Genomic DNA, 17,500 nt, shown 5'->3' with positions numbered 1-17,500 from the left:
TTCAACGTTGATGAAATGATGAAATCTCTCCAAACTTACTTGATGCATTTGCAACTTTTAGACTATAACAAGGATATTTCTCTATGACATAATGCAGTGAGTGACCTTATATATATATATATATTGATAGTGACGTTGAAGTTTTGGTCAGCTAAACCATAATTAGACTGATGCATTAAGGTAATTTTTGTACCTGTGGAGATATAATTTTTCTGGGATTTGTTCAGTTGAATGGTAATTAAGTTGTAGAGTAGGTTGTGATGGAGAGGTGTTGTGGAGAAATTTTTCATTGATTAAATTTGGGGTTATGTTATTGTTCAGAATTTATTCATGCATGTACACCTTTGTAAACAGGTGTGTATATTTAGGGGTGTCAGCTTCAGGTCATGAGATTGCTTTTTAGTGGTTCACAAAAGGGAAGCAGGTATGGTAGAGGAAGTTTTTTGGTCTGAAGATATGTCTTATTTTTAGTTATTATTGGTCTTATCAGATTCCATTCTTTGCTTTGGCAACGTAAAAGAATATATATTGTCCACTCAGCAAATGGACATTAAGCCATGTGTGCAATACAAGCACTGCCTGCTTAGTTCAGATGTCACTTGGAATAAACCACTTCCTTGTCCTTGAGTGCCTCTATTGGAGCCTGTTCTCTTGTAGGCATTTATGCCAGGTGTCCTGTGAGAGGATAACCTTCTCCTTTCCTCTTACCATTCCTTGAGAACTTGAGTCCTTGAAAACTGGCATCTCTATATATATAAATTGCAAAATGTATGTCTGTGTGTGTGTCCTTTATACAAATCCACAATTTTTCAGTTAGAGGGCTCGTGCACATCTTTACATTTCCCCAGTCACCCCACAAAGCCATTAAAAAATCAATAGAAGTAACTTTTTTGTGAATTTTCTATCCCAAACCCAATCAAAATGCCCGAAACTTGATACACCAATTGAATGCCAGCTAGCTGTATGTGATTGGTCAGAAATTTGGACAGTACTTGCATGTATGTGCACACGCCCGTAGCTGTATATGCATGCACTAGCACTAGTGCTAGTTAGTACAATTTGTCCTCTTGTGACTTATTGAAAAACGTTTATGCAAAGTCTAGTTTGTCTTAATTGAACAGGGTTGACATATATTTTTTATAAGTGGAAGGCAGAACAATCAAGTTGATCATTGCCGAGATTTGAATACAGATTGTAAAGGGACATAATTCATATAGTAATATGTTCAGCATGGCAGTTAATTATGTCCAGCATGTTGCTATCCCTATATCAACCAGATTTCAGAAAAGAAATCAAGAGTGAAGTGGCAGCCTTTGTCATTAACATCGGGAAGTTTTGAAAACTACTTTCCCAGTTTATTGTTTCCTAAAATATTTTATTTTATTTTAATTTATTTAATGCTTTCACCAAGGAAGCTTATTCAAATTGGTGAAATTTTTTACCTGATATTTAGTTGGAATCTAGTATGTACCTGTGGTTATTTCTATCAAACCAGGAAATATTTATGCATTCAAATAAACATAACAGATTTGTGTATGCACACACACACACACACACACACACACGCACACACATTCTATTATTCATAAGATACATTGATGAGATGAGGCAGATTTAAGGCTCATGGTTATTTTGAGTGACCTAATGTGTATGTGTATAAATGTATATCATATATATGTCTGTCTGTCTATCTCTTACTCTCTCTCTCTCTCTCTATATATATATATATATATATGTATGTATGTATATATGTATATTTATATATATATATGTATATTTATATATATGTATATATATATATGTATGTATATGTATGTATGTATGTATGTGTGTGTGTATGTATGTATGCATATATGTGAGTGAGTGAGTGTGTGCATGTGTTATTATAGCGCAATTTTTTTCAGCTGTGTATATTTTCCGCATACAATCACACACTCACACATGTACATGCACAAACACACATTCACTGTCACACACACATACACACACACTCATGCATATGCACATTCTATGTTTAAGGCTTCTTAATTTGCAGATAATTGAATGCATTGATTTGCATTTCATAATTTTTTTTAATTACTTTTTTACTGCAAATTTTTATTTTATTTCCAAGATTTTCCATTTTCTCATTTGCTTTTGGAATATACACATATTTCTTCCATGCAAATATATTTTGTCTGCTTAAAAAGTCAAATAAATAAGTTTGTATAACTCTAGTAAATTTCAATTTTGATATCAAACAACAACAAAAAGACAGCATTAATTATAAGAAAAATAGATTAAATTGGAAAATCTTAAATATTTAACATTTTGCATTCATTTGAGCAAAATTGAGAAAAACAGTAAAGTTTATTCACCAACAGAATGTGGTGGTCCTATAAAGGAAGGTGTCACTCTTGTTTAACCCCCAGGAAAACATCTTTTCCGGCTGGTTATTGACACAGTGTCTGTGTCCATATAGTGTTTGCAAGGGAAGTCATCGCTCCCATCTCCAGCCGGAAAAGATGTTTTCCTGGGGCTTTAACAAGGGTAGCATCATTCTTTGTAGTGACGCCATCTTGGAAATCTCCAGCACGCTTGTGCAGAGTTGGATTCTTCTGGGAGGGCTGCCGGAAGTTCCCTCATGTGCATGCACAGAAAACTAGCAGCAGCAAATTTCCCTCGTATCGTTCTCTCGAATGCCAGCAACTAAACAGGACAGTCGTGCTTTATCAGCTCTCTCAAGCTGCTACCTCATGGCATATCTCCGCTATGCTTGAACGGACAGGATTTGGCTCACTCCACTTGACTACTGCGATGAGCTCCTAGGCTGCCGATTCGCCCTGAAAAAAGAATGTATATATTGCGAATCAAGAAATAAATATTTATACTGTTGAAATTAATCCACTTTTCCATGCTTGCATGGGTCAGATGGATATTTTGGAGGCAGATCTTCCATTGATGGGTGCTCTTCTTATCATCAACCCTCATCTGTTTCCCAGTAAGGTTACATTTCCCCATGACCAAACATATTTTTCACAGAACACTTGTATGTTGGTGATGTTCATTTACAATCATCATGTGATGCCAAGGTTACTATTGTCATTATTGTATTGTGACAAAACCAAAAAAGGCACCAAAGCCATATTCACCTTCCTGAATCCTTTCTATTTGTGTGTTTTCTCTTTGAAAAAGATCACAAAGGCATAGAATATAGAATTAATAATATTCACACTTAATATCAAGTTGTGAAAGCATTTGTAAGAACCCAATTACATTCTCTGTGGAGGAGCGTGGCTTAGTGGTTAGGGTGTCAGCATCATGATCGTAAGATTGTGGTTTTGATTCCTGGACTGGGCAACATGTTGTGTTCTTGAGCAAAATACTTCATTTTCACATTGCTCCAGTCCACTCAGCTGGCAAAAATGAGTAAGGCTGCGATGGACTGGCATCCCATCTAGCTGGGGAACACATACACCATAGAAACTGGGCCCATGAGCCTGGCTAGGCTTTGAAAGGGCACAAAAAAAAAAAAAAATCACATTCTCTAGAAGTACTTACCCAATACTTTCCTTCTGGATATTTAAATACAACTTCCAGTCTGTGCACCTGTATTAATAGGATATATGTATTTGATAATATATTTCTCTTACAAATAATGCATATTTCGTACATCAGTGAGCAGCTGTGTGGTTTCATAATCTTCAAAAAACCCTTAGTTATGAAATTTATTATTGCTTATAATTTACTACCTTGGATTAAACTAATTTTGTAATTTGATTTTTAGTTATTTTGTACACATTATCAGTAAATAGCATTCTCTCTTTATTGAAAATAAACTAGCAGTATCGCCCGGCATTGCTCGGGTTTGTTTCGACCCTTTAGAATTGGAATTTTTGAAAAGTAAAAATTTTGCATTTTTGCATGTAGCTTGTTATTCTCTTGTGAACATTTTTCTGGTTGAAATACACCGCAAAATGGTGACACAGCAGTCAAAAAATTGTAAAAAATAGGGATTTTCATAGAAAAAAAACACCTTTTTGATGTAAATAATTTTTGGTGTTAACATGGTCCAATTTGAATTTTTTTATTCTACAGAATGAAGAGCAAGCCTTCTTCTATCATACTCTCAATTTTGATCACCTTGCGCCGCAGGGTCTCGGAGGAGACAGTGTTAGTTGAAGGCTACCAAACCTGCCACACACAGACAACTTCAGCTTTATATAGAGAGAGATAACATTTTCAAAGAGAAACATTTATACTCTTTATCCGTCTGTGCGATAAATTATCACCTCGATAAATAGACTTAATCCCATTATTAATATTGATGAATGTTAATCTTAATATTCATTAATTAAAACCTATTTAAAATTTAGTAAAACATCAATGAGTTACATTTCCAAATAGTTTGAGTTAAAAACCTGTTCAGTTTATATTCAGACATTTAAAAAAAATAGTAATATTTAGGGTAAGGCTTTTCGTTATTTTCATTGCTGGCTACTCATACACACACACATACATAATATGTGTGTGTGTGTGTGTGTGTATATATGATATAATATATGTATGTGTGGGTGTATACATATGTGTGAGTGTGGGTGTATATATATATAGATATATATGTGCGTGTGTATGTGTATATATATATATATGTATGTGTATATATATGTGTGTGTGTGTATATATAATACAAAATGGGACAAGAACGCAAAACAACCAAATAGACGATGCAAAAAACATGGACGGGTCATTTGAAGCCTTTAATCTTCAGTCAAGAACCGGATCATCCTTGCAATTTCGGCTGCCAGTTCTTGACTGAAGATTAAAGGCTTTGAATGACCCGTCCGTGTTTTTTGTATTGTCTAGTTGGATGTTTTGCGTTCTTGTCCCATTTTGTATTTTATATATATATAAATTTTATATATATGTATATGCATATGTATGTATGTATATATGGTCTGTGCTTTGTTGCTGACTTTTTTTTGTGATTCTTAACCTGCCACACGTACCCGCTCATCTCATTCATTTTCCTGCCTTATTTACTTTATTCTGAGAGAGATGTGTTTGAGAAAAAGCTTCTTTTTGCACGATAGTTGTGGCCCAGTCACCTCTCCTGGTTCTAGACCCAAGGACAGTGCCTTAGGAAGGAATTACCTGAGATTGCATCTGTTTTTGATTTTCCTCCTTCTCTTTTTTTTTTTCACCAAACTATGTTGATGGCATTATTTGTTTTCTAATCCAGATGATGAAAGAAGCTAGAAGTTCGATCATGAGTGGTTCATCGACTTTAAAGCCAGGAGAGGTAAGACAACCATGCATCGACTGCAGTGCACTGAACTGATTTGAATCAGTGTATTGCAGCCCATGCTGTAGTCACCTCAGATGTAGTCTTGGAGGCTATTTTTGTTTATAATTGACTTTATCTTTCACTTTACTCCCAAATTTTTTTAATTCCACGCATGAATTTCGGACATAGAGTGGAAGTTCAATTATAAACAACTGTTTTTCTCCCAAGACCCCTAATAGAATGTAGAATTTATTAGAACCACTTTCCCTTGAAACAGGTACTTCTGTTATTCCTTGAATGATGATGAAAAAAAAAAGATCAATAAGATGGTGGTATAAAGGTGTGTGTAGTTGGTACAAAATGTCTTTGCCTTTATTTGAAAGCTGCTGAGTAAAACCAATTGAAAATATTTAGTGATGTTTAATTGATGTTTATTAACGTCACTTGAATAATGTTTGGAAGAGTACTACACATATCGTTGTTTGGAATGGGAAATGAAACAAAATACAGATTTAAAATACATTTTTTTTTTAAATTAGAAAATGAATAACTAAATATATTAATAAATAAACCAAATTTTAAAAGCATTCAAAAACAGAAAATTATCCTCATCTTAACGATGTATTTTGCTTTTTTATAGTGTTGAGATTTTTAAAGATTATTTTCAAAATGGTTTTGAGAGGAAAATGTCCTATATTTTAAAAAATTAAAGATTTTTAATGTTTCCATGACTATTTCTTATTTCAAATTTCATTCTATCTACAAAAAAAAATATAAGTGTAATTCAAAACACCCATCATAAAAATATTCTAAGTATATATTTTTGTCTTCTCCTCACACATAAACCCTATTAAGGTGTTCAAATATATTTTTGGTTGAAATATACCTTTATGTATTTTTAAAGGGCTCTAAAATTTTCTAAATTAGAAAATGAATAACTAAATATATTAATAAATAAACCAAATTTTAAACGCACTCAAAAACAGAAAATTATCCTCATCTTAACGATGTATTTTGCTTTTTTATAGTGTTGAGATTTTTAAAGATTATTTTCAAAATGGTTTTGAGATGAAAATGTCCTATATTTTAAAAAATTAAAGATTTTTAATGTTTCCATGACTATTTCTTATTTCAAATTTCCTTCTATCTACAAAAAAAATATAAGTGTAATTCAAAACACCCATTATAAAAATATTCTAAGTATATATTTTTGTCTTCTCCTCACACATAAACCCTATTAAGGTGTTCAAATATATTTTTGGTTGAAATATACCTTTATGTATTTTTAAAGGGCTCTAAAATTTTCTAAATTAGAAAATGAATAACTAAATATATTAATAAATAAACCAAATTTTAAAAGCACTCAAAAACAGAAAATTATCCTCATCTTAACGATGTATTTTGCTTTTTTATAGTGTTGAGATTTTTAAAGATTATTTTCAAAATGGTTTTGAGATTAAAATGTCCTATATTTTAAAAAATTAAAGATTTTTAATGTTTCCATGACTATTTCTTATTTCAAATTTCATTCTATCTACAAAAAAAAATATAAGTGTAATTCAAAACACCCATTATAAAAATATTCTAAGTATATATTTTTGTCTTCTCCTCACACATAAACCCTATTAAGGTGTTCAAATATATTTTTGGTTGAAATATACCTTTATGTATTTTTAAAGGGCTCTTAAATTTATATAATTTCTTTAAACTTTTGAACTGTTCATTTCAGTGGACTTTCAGAGGTTTTTTCCAGGTTCAATCAAACCTGGGTTGTGTACCCAATTCAAAAATTTCCCTTTTATTTCAATGCTAACCATTTTTTATCCAATTCATAATTATTCATCTGCTATGCCCTTTTCTTTGTATGCTGTGGCATTAATATCTACAAAGAAACTGAAGTGTACAGACAGCAATTTCAGCATCCCTTTGTTGCACAGATGCCCTCAGAATCTTAGCGTCCAGCGATCAAATTCGTTGTAGAATTTCTTCTGGTAATCTCATCCTAATCTTTTGAAACATGCCAGAAAAAATATAGATAGATAAGTGCAGGTATGACTGCGTGGTTAGAAGTTTTCTTCCCAACCACATAGTTCTGGGTTAAGTCCTGCTATGTGGCATCTTGGGCAAGTATCTTCTACTAAAGCATCAGACTGACCAATGCCTTGTTAATGGATTTTGGTAGATGGAAACTGAAAGAAACCTGTCGTGTGTGTGTGTGTGCATGCATGTGTGTGTGTGTGTGTCTTTGTGTCTGTGTTTATACCCTACCACTGCTTGGCAACTAGTGTTGGTGTGTTTACATCCCTGTGACTTAGCAATAGAATAAGTGCCAGGCTTAAAATAACCAATATTGGAGTTGATTAGTTCAACTAAAATAACTAAAATTCCTCAAGGTGGTGCCCCAGCATGGCCTCAGTCTAATGACTGAAACGAGTAAAAGATAGAATAAAAGATGCTGAACTGTTGGATACAAATATGTCCGTCAATCTAAGCCCCCCCTTTTTTGAGTTTCCATATTTATATTGTCCATACCGTCAACTTTGTTAGTTCACCTTACTGAACAGAGGTAGCTTCAACATGTCTTTAACAGGAATTTTAAAGAACTGGCATTGCCATCTTTGGTGTTGGCAACAACACAATGTTGTCTTGCAAAGATAAAATTTAATGGGAATTCTAATGCATTCTAAACGATTTCTGTTTCACAGTCTCTATATATTCTCATATGACATTTTATAAAAAAACATATTAAATTTTTTCTTTTTATGGTAATCAACATATCATGTTAATTAAGTTTTCATGCATTTAGTTAACTAACTTTAATTAATATATTTAACATAACTAACTTTTATTAACATATTTAGCATAAATTTTACTAACATAATTCTTAAAATACAATCACCATTATTTCAGTTCAAATACATTAAAATTTTTTAATTTTTTTAAAAGCATTTCTAAATTCTAACATAATTTTTCAACCTAATAAAAGGGTTAAAATTCAGATATCTAACTTCATTCTTTAAAAAAATTCAATTAGCATCATATTAAATACAGAAAATTAATAATAATTTTAAAAAATTTTAAAAAAGGCTTCTCATAGAACTAACAATGGTTGGTAAAAATTGTCTCACAATTCCTAGATTTCAACAAAGTATGGTCGAATCTGTACTTGTTTCCTTTCTCTTGGCATGAGCATGCACTGTTTGAGCCTCACCTCATGTAGAAATCTTCTCATTTGTTTTATATATACATACATATATATACATATATATATATATATATATATATATATGTGAATATATATATATGTATGTATATATATATACATGTGTGTGTATATGCATATATACATATGTATATATATTATATCATATGTATGTGTACATATATATATATATATATATATTGAGTCAATGCACTTTGCACATTGGCAGCTGTAAGTATGCCGACTGTTAATTTATGCTGTAGTTGTCTATTTTGTTCTTATATATTCTTTGATTTTCTTTTTTTTTATCATTAATTCTCCTTCTTAATTAATTTTTTTTTAAATCATTGGCAGAGGTAAGTTCTTTCAGAACGAAAATCTTAGCTAGAAATTATTTCTCTAGAATTTTCTTTTCTTTTTTTTTTTTTTCTTTTTTTTTTTACAAATTTTTTTAAAAGATTTTTCAAGCAAATATATATATATATATATATATATATTTTTTTTTCAACAAAATACTATTTTTTGATTATGAACTTTCTTCTTTCAATATTTTTTTTGAATGATTTTCTAAAAAATATTTATTGAAAATTTTTAGATGATGATGATGATGTTGATGATTTCAGTGATTTTTCTGATAATAATTGTGATGGTACTGATAATTATTTCTTACATTCAGATGAAACGAAAAAATGTTCAGCTGTGATGTTCGTGGCTTTCCTATTGGTATGAGCAATGAAAATTAGAGAGTTCCACTGAAAAGTAAACAAGGGACATTACTGCTTAATAGCTTGTCAACATCTGTTGATTTCAAAAGATTAGATTCTGTTGTGTCTGGGGTGAGTCATTCTCTTTTTGTGCCTTATAATGTAACACACTCACTGGTAAAATTTCCACTTATTTCTTATTTTTATTTTTCTAAAATTTTCGCTGCGTAGGTTGCAAGACGCAACGAAAATTTTAGGAAAATAAAAATAAGAAATAAGTGGAAATTTTACCGGTGAGTGTGTTACATTATAAGGCACCAAAAGAGAATGAATCTCTCCAAACACAACAGAATATGCTTCAACACACGAACTCATATAAAGAATCTTGAAAACCAAATCCCAAAACAAAAGATTAGAGAAATTTAGTCAAAACCTGCACCAAAATGATATCTCACCATATTTAATTATATCTTACTATGTTCTGGGTTTGATTTTGTTTTAATGTTTATTTTGACTTTGGTCAAAATTTGGTCACCTGTCATACCATAAAAATAATTCCTAAAAACACAGGCGGAAGCATGGCTGTGTGGTAAGAAGTTTGGTTGCCGACCACATAATAATATAATAATAATGAAATTATTGTATACAGTGCTCAGGTGCACCACAACTTGTCAAAAGTGCGTATAAAGCATATGCAGTAATGTACAAATGTCTGGAAAGTGAACAGTGTATGAGTCAGATACATGCTTGCGTGTGTATGAAGGGGAGAAAATCAGATGTAGTGTTGGCAAATCTCAGGAAGCATGGAAGTTTTGAAGGATGCAGTGCTCCGACAACTAACAACTGATGCCGGCAGTTTGTTCCATGCTTCAGCAACTCTTAGCGTGAAAAAATGTTTCCGAAAGTCATAGGAGCTGTGCTATTTTCTGACTTTGTAAACATGTCCACGGGTGTTAGACAGGTGGAGTTTGAAAAGGTGCTCAGAGTTATTGTTAATAAGATGATTAATAATTTTATGGGTGTCTGCCAAGTCAGCTGCCAGACGTGGGAGTTTCAATGTATCCATGCCCAGGGAAGTAAGGCGTTCAGAATATGGTAAAAGTCTGATGGAGAGTATTCTCTTAATAGCTTGTTAACATCTGCTGATTTCTTACATTACCAAACGATTAGAGAATTAAGTCAAAACCAACACCAAAAAGATATCTCTCTGTGTTTAATTATATCTTACTACTAGTAGTATCACCTGGTGTTACTTGAGTTTGTTTCGACCCTTTAGAATTGGAATGTTTGAAAAGTAAAAATTTTGCATTATGCAACTTGTTATTCTCTTCAAGTGAACATTTTTCCAGTTGAAATACACCGGAAAATGGTGACACAGCAGTCAAAAATTGTAAAAAATAGGGATTTTCATAGAAAAAAAGCATCTTTTTGATGTAAATAATTTTTGGTGTTAACATGGTCCGATTTGAATTTTATCTTCTACAGAATGAAGAGCATACTCTTCTATCATACTCTCAATTTTGGTCAACTTGTGCTGTAGGGTCTCGAAGGAGATAGTGTTAGTTGAAGGCTACAAAACCCGCCACACACAGACAACTTCAGCTTTATATATATTGATTTGCTACACACTACTTTCCATCCTTAATAATGAAACTTGGTAGATCCAAAAGTTAAACACACAGACACGCACAAAGATACACAGACAGGCACACAAGTTGAGTTTTATATATATAGATTTCTCAACGGGGATTTCAGGGGAGAGTTTCAGGGAGTCGCTGGCAATGTATCGTGATGATCAAAAATCCAGCCTGCTAAAATTTGGTTAAAGTGATTCAAACTGCAGACTCAACGCAAAATGGTCACATTTAATTCAAAGTGTTAAAAATGTTATGAAAACAATTGGTATGTGTTCACAAAGTCCAAACGATTAATACGAAAAAGCCCTCTAGGCTACAACCTGAAAATTCATTTCTTTGCCGAATTTCTACAATATTTATGGCGATTCGTTTTTATATCTTGATTTTTTATTTTTTATGCAATTTACGCATTCTTGCACGCGTGGTGGACACAGTTCACGTCAAACAGCTGACTGAGTAAAGTTCACTATTCAATGCATGAGATAAGGCCTAAACAAACACATTATGAACTTCAGAACAGAAATAGCGCAGTTCAATTTTCATTCGCCTAAACATTAAGTGACCCATTTTTGGTGGTTCTACAATTTGTTGGCTAGGAGGAGATGTGCCGGGAAGTTAAACACACAGATTCACAAACACACAAGTTGAGTTTTATATATATAGATGTTCTGGGTTTGATATTGTATTAATGTTGATTTTGACTTTTGTCAAAATTTGGTCACCTGCCATGCCATAAAAATAATTCCTTGAAACACAGGCACAAGCATGGCTGTGTGGTAAGAAGTTTGCTTGCCGACCACATGGTTCTGGGTTCAGTCCCACTGCATGACACCTTGGACAAGTGTCTTCTACTATAGCCTCAGGCTGACCAAAGCCTTGTGAGTGGATTTGGTAGACAGAAACTGAAAGAAGCTTGTCGTGTGTGTGTGTTTTTATGTCTGTGTTTGTCCCCCATCGTCACTTGCACTTGACAACTGGTGTTGGTGTGTTTATGTCCCCATAACTTAGCGGTTTCAGCAAAAGAGCCTGTTAGAATTAGTACCAGGCATAATAAAATTAAGTTCTGGGGGTCAATTCATTCAACTAAAAATTCTTCAAGCGGGTGCCCCAGCATGGCCTCAGTCTGTAGCTGCGGGTGAAATACCACTAAGCATTTCATCCAGCATGCTAACAATTCTGCCAGCTCGCCACCTTAATAATAATAATAGTAATAATAATTTTGAAGGAAGGGGCTAGTCAATTATATTGACCCTCAGTACATGACTGATACTTAATTCATCAACCCTGAAAGGATGAAAGACAAGGTTGACCTTGACAGTTTTTGGATATAGAATGTAAAGAACTGAAAGGAATACCACAAAGCATTTTTTCTTTCTCAGTGCTCTAACAATCTTGCATGCTAACTGGCGTAGGAGTGGCTGTGTGGTAAGTAGCTTGCTTACCAACCACATGATCCCAGGTTCAGTCCCACTGCATGGCACCTTGGGCAAGTGCCTTCTACTATAGCCTCGGGTTAAACCAAAGCCTTGTGAGTGGATTTGGTAGACGGAAACTGAAAGAAGCCCGTCGTGTATATGCATATATGTATGTGTGTGTATATGTTTGTGTGTCTGTTTGTCCCCCCAACATCACTTGACAACTGATGCTGGTGTGTTTACGTCTCCATAACTTAGCGGTTTGGCAAAAGAGACCAATAGAATAAGTATGAGGCGTACAAAGAATAAGTCCTGGGGTCGATTTGCTCGACTATAAAGGTGGTGCTCCAGCATGGCTGCAGTCAATTGACTGAAACAAGTAAAAGAGAGAGAGAGTAACTGCCTTAACCTCAACAACCACAATAACCATAATAATTAACAACAGCACTAATTTCTTTATTGGCCACAAGGGCCTTAACATGCAATACAAACATCATACAAAGGGAGTTACAAAATTTGTATAGAATGTACAGCATCATCATCTTCATCATCATCATCATTGTCATCATCATCATCATCATCATCATCATCATCGTCATCATCATCATCATCATCATTTTCATTTTCACATATATGATAAGCAGTGGCAGGTTGGAAGAACTGAGTATAGAATATTTAAAACAGGTTAAAAGAGATGTTACAATCTGTCACCTTGACAGGATTAGAACACCTTACAGCCTGATCACCTTCAGTTATAGATAGTTTCTGCCCATTTTCCACCCAAAACTTGGTTATCGAAATTCAGACATGTGCATCTCTGCTTTAGGAATGCCGAGGAAAGCGTTCCTTTAGCTCTACATAGACTGTTGGTGCAGTTTTCCCCAGTAACCTGTCACTTTAGGGTACTTGGTATTTGTCCAAGAACTGTGAATTTCATGAACTTCAAGGGAAATGGGACTCTTTTGTCATGTCTTCTCATTTTTCTCATCATCCTTTTGAGGCAGTGATGACAGAGATTATGACATATGTGGGAATGTACACACATAGTTATATAAAAAAAGTTATATTAACCCTTTAGCATTTAAACCGGCCATATCCAGCCAAAAGTATTCTGCCTGTTTTATGGTCGAACTGGCCAGATCTGGTCTCTCACACCAACCCTACAATATCGTTTTAAAAATGAACAGCTACCTCATCAAAATCTCATAGCTACAAGATAATGCACAATTAGTTCAAAACAATGTGGATAAAAAAGAATTAGTTTTGGCAGAATAATGTAAACACTAAAGGGTTAAGTATATAAGTCGTGGCACTCTAACGGTTATGATGACGAGGGTTCCAGTTGATCCAATCAACAGAACAGCCTGCTTGTGAAATCAAGGTGTAAGTGGCTGAGCACTTCCACAGACACGTGTACCCTTAATGTAATTCTCGGGGAGATTCAGCGTGATACAGTGTGTGACAAGGCTGGCCCTTTGAAATACATGTACTACAGAAACAGGAAGAAAGGCTGAGAGAAAGTTGTGGTGAAAGAATACAGTAGGGTTCGCCACCACGCCCTGCTGGAGCCTCATGGAGCTTTAGGTGTTTTCGTTCAATAAACACTCACAACACTCGGTCTGGGGATCGAAACTGCAATCCCACGACCATGAGTCCACTGCCCTAACCACTGGGCCATTGTGCCTCCACAGTATATAAGTATATAAAAGTATATGAAGTATATTAAGATGGTAAGAATTGACAGTCAAGTATTTTAAAGTTAACAAGGCTGACTTCTTCAGGACATGTGTAGAGAGCATTCTTCTCTATAAGAGATGAAACCTGGACTATAAAGGAAGTGCTTTACGATTGCCTTGATGGCACCAAAGAGGAAATTTATGGACACATTCTATCCTATCTTTACTATTGTTGTGTGGAGGTGCAATGGCCCAGTGGTTAGGGCAGCGGACTCACGGTCGTAGGATCGCGGTTTCGATTCCCAGACCGGGCGTTGTGAGTGTTTATTGAGCGAAAACACCCAAAGCTCCATGAGGCTCCGGCAGGGATTGTGGTGATCCCTGCTGTACTCTTTCACCACAACTTTCTCTCACTTTTACTTCCTGTTTCTGTTGTACCTGTATTTCAAAGGGCCGGCCTTGTCACTCTCTGTGTCACGCTGAATATCCCCAAGAACTACGTTAAGGGTACACGTGTCTGTGGAGTGGTCAGTCACTTACACGTTAATTTCACGAGCAGGCTGTTCCGTTGATTCGGATCAACCGGAACCCTCGTCGTCGTAACTGAAGGAGTGCTTCCAAACTATTGTTGTACAATGCAAGGTAAGCTTTGCTGACCTCATACTGGACACCTGGTCCTTTCAAATGTTATATTTCGGAAGCTTCTGCATTGTAACAGAAGATGAAGAATACTCGAATTCATTGGTCGTATTAGAAGAAACATGCAACATGAAATTGAGAATTTACAAATGCTAATGGAGGCAGAGGTTCCCAATGCAGTTTGAAATGCATTCCAGTTGTGGCTGCCCTTGAAGAAGAAGAAACAGTGGTAAATAAACACAAATGAATACATTATATGAATGGCCGTTGCCAGCGCCGCCCCGACTGGCCTCCGTGCCGATGGCACATAAAAGCACCATCCGTTCGTGGCCGTTGCCAGCCTCGCCTGGCCCCCGTGCTGGTGGCACGTAAAAGCACCATCCGTTCGTGTCCGTTGCCAGCCTCGCCTGGCCCCCGTGCTGGTGGCACGTAAAAGCACCATCCGTTCGTGGCCGTTTGCCAGCACCGTCTGGCGCCTGTGCGGGTGGCACGTAAAAAGCACCCACTACACTTGCAGAGTGGTTGGCATTAGGAAGGGCATCCAGCCGTAGAAACACTGCCAGATCAGACTGGGCCTGATGCAGCCTTCTGGCTTCAGAGACCCCAGTTGAACCGTCCAACCCATGCTAGCATGGAAAACGGACGCTAAATGATGATGATGATGAATATAAATAAAAATGAGTAAGAAACCACCACTTTAGGTTACCTAGGTTACCTCTTGATCCTGGTATTGGAAATTGTTTTGTTGTTTGTTCCTTCTCGAGCCACGCCTGGCTCATAAGGGCTGGTTTCCTTGGAGTATAGGTTCCCCACCTGGATGGGACGCCGGTCCATCACAGGTGAGCTGTAAGATGTAGGAGGAAAGAGTGAGAGAAAGTTGTGGCGAAAGAGTCAACAGAAGTTCGGCATTAATTTCTGCCGGAACCGCATAGGGCTTAGATGTTTCACTCATAAACACACACATCACTCGGTCCAAGATTCGAACCCACGAGCCCTCGACTGCGAGTCTGCTGCTCTAACCACTAGGCCATGTGCCTCCACTGGTATTGGAACTTAGGACTCTTGAAAGTGACTGTTAGTATTACATTCTCCGTACTAGGCTAGCTTTGAGTCCTAATGAAGACTCTTGGAAGATCTCATTTGGTTCTTCTTCCTCCAGCCATTTGCTGTCAACTCTAAGGTCTGTGAATTACATGCCAGAAGAAGATAGAATTTTCTGATGTTTGTCTTTGATCTGGATCCACTCTTCTGCTTCTGGATGTCTTGTTTTTGGTTTTTGGCTGTCTCTGGTGGCTTTTTCATTCCTTTCCAGCCTCCATATCCTCTTCATTTTTGCAAAGTGACAGCCGAAGTGCACCCTGCAAACAATAATTTCCGGGGCCTTCAGATTTTCATGTTGCTTTTCCTTTTGTCTACTACATTCTTCCTCTACTTTTCCAGCCCCTTCTTTTTGTTGAAAGCCTTCATCTGGCTTTTACTGCCACTTATATGGCAACTAGGATTTTTGCTCTTCATTGCTCTACTTTTTGCCTCCACAATGGACAGCTCCAGAATAGTCTTGTTGTCTTCAGGGGTCATGCAAGTCTCTATAGTCCCCTCCTGATGCCATGTTATCTTGCATCACCTCTGCACTTGCTACTTACACAAAAGATATCAATAATCTTTCTAGTTCATTGCTTCATATATTTTGATACCAGCCTGTAGGCATTTGTGTGGGGCACCACTTTACCTGTCACTATCCTTGCCTTCTGTTCATCTTTGGTGTTACAGCGAATTCTGTTGGTGTAACTGATATTCTGGTGATTTAATGAGTTAGCTTTCTCATTAAATCATATTCACAAATTATTTGCATTAATTTGTTAATATATAAGTTTAAAATACTAATTTTTGCATACTGAAATTAATACTACATGAAGAAGTTTTCAAATCAGTAGTAATCATATGAAAGCCATTTGGAAAAAATAAATTATCACCTCTCCCACTTCCTGCCAGAAAAACATACAGATATAGAAAATGTGCACCTCCAGGGTCTTTTTGCTGCATCTAGCACTGAAGTACTTTGTGTCTTTAACATAACATGTCTATAAAGGAGTCTTTTCCTGGATGAACACTGGAGTTAGTGGGCGTTCTATGATATATATATATATATATATATATATATATATATATATATATATAATATATATATATATATATATATATATATATATATATATATATATATTTATATATATGGGCGTAAGAATGGCTGTGTGGTAAGTAGCTTGCTTACGAACCACATGGTTCTGGATTCAGTCCCACTGCGTGGCACCTTGGGCAAGTGTCTTCTACTATAGCCTTGCACCGACCAAAGCCATGTGAGTGGATTTTGTAGACGGAAACTGAAAGAAGCCTGTTGTATATATGTATGATTGATTGATTGATTGATTCTAGTTTCAGCTTATGAGCTGTGGCCATGCTGGGGCATATGTATATATATATATATATATGGGCGTAAGAATGGCTGTGTGGTAAGTAGCTTGCTTACGAACCAAAAAATTCTGGGTTCAGTCCCACTGCATGGCACCTTGGGCAAGTGTCTTCTAGTATAGCCTCAAGCCAACCAAAGCCATGTGAGTGGATTTGGTAGACAGAAACTGAAAGAAGCCCGTCGTATATATGTATATATATGTATGTATGTATGTGTGTGTGTATATGTTTGTGTGTCTGTGTTTGTCCCCACCCCCAACATCGCTTGACAACCAATGCTGGTGTGTTTACGTCCCCGTAACTTAGCAGTTCAGTAAAAAAGAGACCGATAGAATAAGTACTAGGCTTCCAAAAAATAAGTCTTGGGGGTCGATTTGCTTGACTAAAGGCAATGCTGCAGCATGGCCGCAGTCAAATGACTGAAACAAGTAAAAGAGTAAACAGTATAAGAACAGACATTAATATAAACATTTTTATATATGTGTGTGTGTG

The 17,500-nt window shown here is 35.6% G+C and overlaps 1 protein-coding gene across 9 annotated transcripts in view; it reads left to right on the top strand.

The window, feature by feature from the left end:
• LOC115217166 (serine/threonine kinase SAD-1-like) overlaps positions 1-17,500 on the top strand; it is a 362,920-nt gene that overhangs the window by 341,885 nt on the left and 3,535 nt on the right. For 7 of the 9 annotated variants that reach the window (XM_036507077.1, XM_036507076.1, XM_036507071.1 and 4 more), the window contains one exon: positions 5,222-5,281. The exons of the other annotated variants lie outside the window; for them this stretch is intronic. In XM_036507077.1, coding sequence (XP_036362970.1) covers positions 5,222-5,281 — 60 coding nt within the window. The remainder of the gene's footprint in view (positions 1-5,221; positions 5,282-17,500) is intronic. 9 annotated transcript variants of the gene reach the window in all.

The sequence above is a fragment of the Octopus sinensis genome, linkage group LG11 (genome assembly GCF_006345805.1).
Source record: "Octopus sinensis linkage group LG11, ASM634580v1, whole genome shotgun sequence".
Classification (NCBI taxonomy): Eukaryota; Metazoa; Mollusca; class Cephalopoda; order Octopoda; family Octopodidae; genus Octopus; species Octopus sinensis.
The sequence above is the reverse complement of the archived record's forward strand: the minus strand, read 5'-3'. Positions and strand labels throughout refer to the sequence as shown.